The sequence below is a fragment of the Arachis duranensis genome, chromosome 2 (genome assembly GCF_000817695.3).
Source record: "Arachis duranensis cultivar V14167 chromosome 2, aradu.V14167.gnm2.J7QH, whole genome shotgun sequence".
In the NCBI taxonomy this organism is placed as follows: domain Eukaryota; kingdom Viridiplantae; phylum Streptophyta; class Magnoliopsida; order Fabales; family Fabaceae; genus Arachis; species Arachis duranensis.
The window spans coordinates 99,502-102,608 of NC_029773.3; the positions used below are offsets into that span (position 1 = coordinate 99,502).

The 3,107-nt window shown below is 31.2% G+C and overlaps 1 protein-coding gene across 2 annotated transcripts in view; it reads right to left on the reverse strand.

The window, feature by feature from the left end:
* Window positions 1-6: 6 nt before the first annotated feature.
* Window positions 7-3,107, reverse strand: part of LOC107460323 (exocyst complex component SEC3A-like) — an 11,658-nt gene continuing 8,557 nt past the window's right edge. For both annotated transcript variants that reach the window (XM_052256280.1, XM_016078681.3), the window contains exons 20-26: window positions 2,564-2,661; window positions 2,304-2,412; window positions 2,139-2,210; window positions 1,582-1,647; window positions 884-973; window positions 495-607; window positions 7-316 (exon numbers count right to left, since the gene is read on the reverse strand). In XM_052256280.1, coding sequence (XP_052112240.1) covers window positions 497-607; window positions 884-973; window positions 1,582-1,647; window positions 2,139-2,210; window positions 2,304-2,412; window positions 2,564-2,661 — 546 coding nt within the window. In that variant the 3' untranslated portion in view covers window positions 7-316; window positions 495-496. The remainder of the gene's footprint in view (window positions 317-494; window positions 608-883; window positions 974-1,581; window positions 1,648-2,138; window positions 2,211-2,303; window positions 2,413-2,563; window positions 2,662-3,107) is intronic.

The window sequence follows — 3,107 nt, forward strand, 5'->3', positions numbered from 1 at the left end:
CATCAATCAAATGAATTTTTTGTTTATGTAACAAGAGAGACTTGATTCTTTCATATATCATATAGCATATAGCATGGGTACAGAAATAGTTCTGTAATGGTATTCAAGTTTTGAGAACTCTTCAATCAACGACTTATATAAGAATAAGACCGCATCATCTATAGAATGCAAATCATTTGTTCCATCTTCAATGCTTCCAACCCGACGATCACATATGGCACATGAGATGATCCATTTGACGGGAAACATTAAGTGCAAACTCATGGTAAGGAGTCCAATGAGTCACTCATATCTACAACAGCCACTTTCTCATTTCCTGGAAAAAAAAAGTTGACAATGGTTTTTTACTAATCAATCCATCAACTAAATCTTGTTTTGTATCACGTAAACCATAGGGTTTAGTCAGAAATGTACAAGAAATCAAACTACATTGTAAGGAAAAAAATGATTAGACATAAAATAAAAATGGAAAAAATGTATATACACACACGAACCTTTACATGTTGGCTAAAAGGTCTCTCATCTCTGTTATAGAAGGGATTGATTCGGTAGGGTATATCTTACCGACAAGAAAGGCAAAACTTTCATACTTAGCAAGGAAATCTTTCTGCAATAGTTTTTGGGAGACAATAAAAAATTGTTGAGTGTTACATAGTTTTAGGAGAAATGTTCCAAAATCGAAACAAACAAATTTCATTTTATTAAATATGAATCAACTTGAGCACAAAAAGAAAAATTAAAAATAATTAAAATAAAGAAGCAAAAAGTGTACTATCTCATTTATACTTTTTTTCTTTTTTTTTTCCCTCTTTTTTGGCTTTTTTTTTTTAATAAGAGGAATTTTTATTGGTCTATTTTTAGACAATAAGAGCAAAAAGTGTACCTTGCATTTTTCCCACAAGGAAGGCAGCAGTTCCTCCGAAGTTAAATTTTTTTGCAATTTCTTGTACATTGCAGCTACGGACTTGTCCACCTATATAGGATAGCAAAGATATGATCCACAATTTTGCCAGTTTGAAAGTTTTTAGAGCAAAAATAGGCTATGTTGTAAGAGGAATAATGTTTTTATTATTTTTGTATACAATTTTTTTTGTACATTTTTTTTTAAGTATAATAAACAATTTTTTTAATTTTTTTTCACTTCTTATCAATCACTTCTATTATAAAAAAAGGAAGATATACAAAAAATATATGCACAATAGTGATACATATAATATTCCTTATGTGGCAAAGGTACTTTTAAATGGCTTACAGGCTTAGGTATTCGACCTTTTATACAAATATTACAATAAAATAATATCTAAATATAAATTAATATTCATAAAATGTCTAATCTTATAATTAAATTACTCATTTTATGTTTAGATGAAACAAATTAGTATACAATTCTTTCAAATTATATCTTAATATAGATACTTTTACTCAAATATTATTCAAGTTATATTTGTATATTAATTAATTTATTTTTTCTCTGTAATTTACAATTTTATATAATAGATCTCTTGAAAAAAATTTGCACCCCCATATCTATATTCATATTTGGCACTAGCAATGCAACTTAGAAGATAGGCACCAATTTACCCCAGATAAACTGGCTTTTAGCGTCTTCCGTAGATCTGATTTTGACATCCCAACTTGGAAAGCAATCTGAAATTGATGCAGAACATCAAAGAATTGTCAAATTAGAAAATGAGTTATCCACGATAGAAATGTAGAGTTTAGTATCAAGCTCAAACTACAACTCTCTTTTCTGGAGGAGGTATTTAAATGACAACTTTGGAGATACGGATGTACAACTATGTTCCCTTTAAGCCCATATATATTATGGTGTGCACTAAATCTGATAGCACTCGTAAGGGGACAAGAAAATAAAAATAGGATAGATGTCAGGTCAATTTGAAGATGATTACAACCATCACATAACAATATTATACTTTTTTAGGAATTGGATCGCAGAGAAGTGGAAGAGGAGAGGACAAATGTATAGCTCAGTGTAGCGGCCTAAATTTTACAAGCTCGCTCATATAAACAGAAAACTACAGACCGATTTGAGCAGTAAGAAGGGAAGGTGATCCATGATGCCGAGAAATTAATTTTTGAACTACCGCAATTAATGTAAGAGATGCTATATAACAAACCTCTTCGAGTTGAACATTATTGCTTATGTGGTCCTCAATCTTTCGAGCAAACTGGAAGAGGCGTTCAAATTGCTTCACAGTGCAAAAAATGGAATGATGAATTGTGTTCTAAAATCCATAATTCATGATCAGCAAAACGATAGAAATAGATAATAAAATCCTTACATAGTAGATAATCATGCTAATGTGGCGTGAGCAAGCTTGCTCATAGGCTTCACTAGCCTGATGGTAAAACTTGGCCAAAGTGGGCACAACATTGGCAAGGTCATACAAACTGGGCAAAAGTGAACAAATAGTTAGTGAAAAATGAAAATTGGCTTCTGTTTCCCTGACAAATTCAATATAACGAGAAGAAGGAAGAATTGTATAACAGCCTTGAGCCTCTTCCTGAGAAGGGGGAATGAATCAATGATAAAAGAACTTGCCTGTTTTGAAAGGCGGCATAATTCTCAAAAAGAAATATATCCGCATATTTTGGCTCTGCTTGTGCAACTTTTTCTAAAGTTACAAACATTATGGTGACCTGTCAAGCCACAATCCCACCAGCAAAAGTTATAGCAAATATGTTTTGGATAAAAGAAGAATCTTATCGAGATGGAGAGAATAAATACACAAGAAATGATACACTCCATAGAAGAATAAAATCAAACAAAAGAGTGTGGAGACGAAGTTTTAAAAAATGATTAAATACTTCAAGCGCAGACAAAGAGGGTAATCAGTAAACAATATTCACTATAGTATCTATCAACATGATTACTGAAGAGGACTAGAACTATTGATTCTTCATTTGCAATGAACCATCATTATCTAAATCAATAATGAATAAATAAAAAATACTAGTTTCCAAGGGAAGGAATAGACGAAAATTAAAATTTAGCAAACTAGATCCAAGATGAACAATTTTTTACTTAGAAACTATATCAACTTGTTGTCAAACACAGATCATATGGAAGCATGGTATATCATATG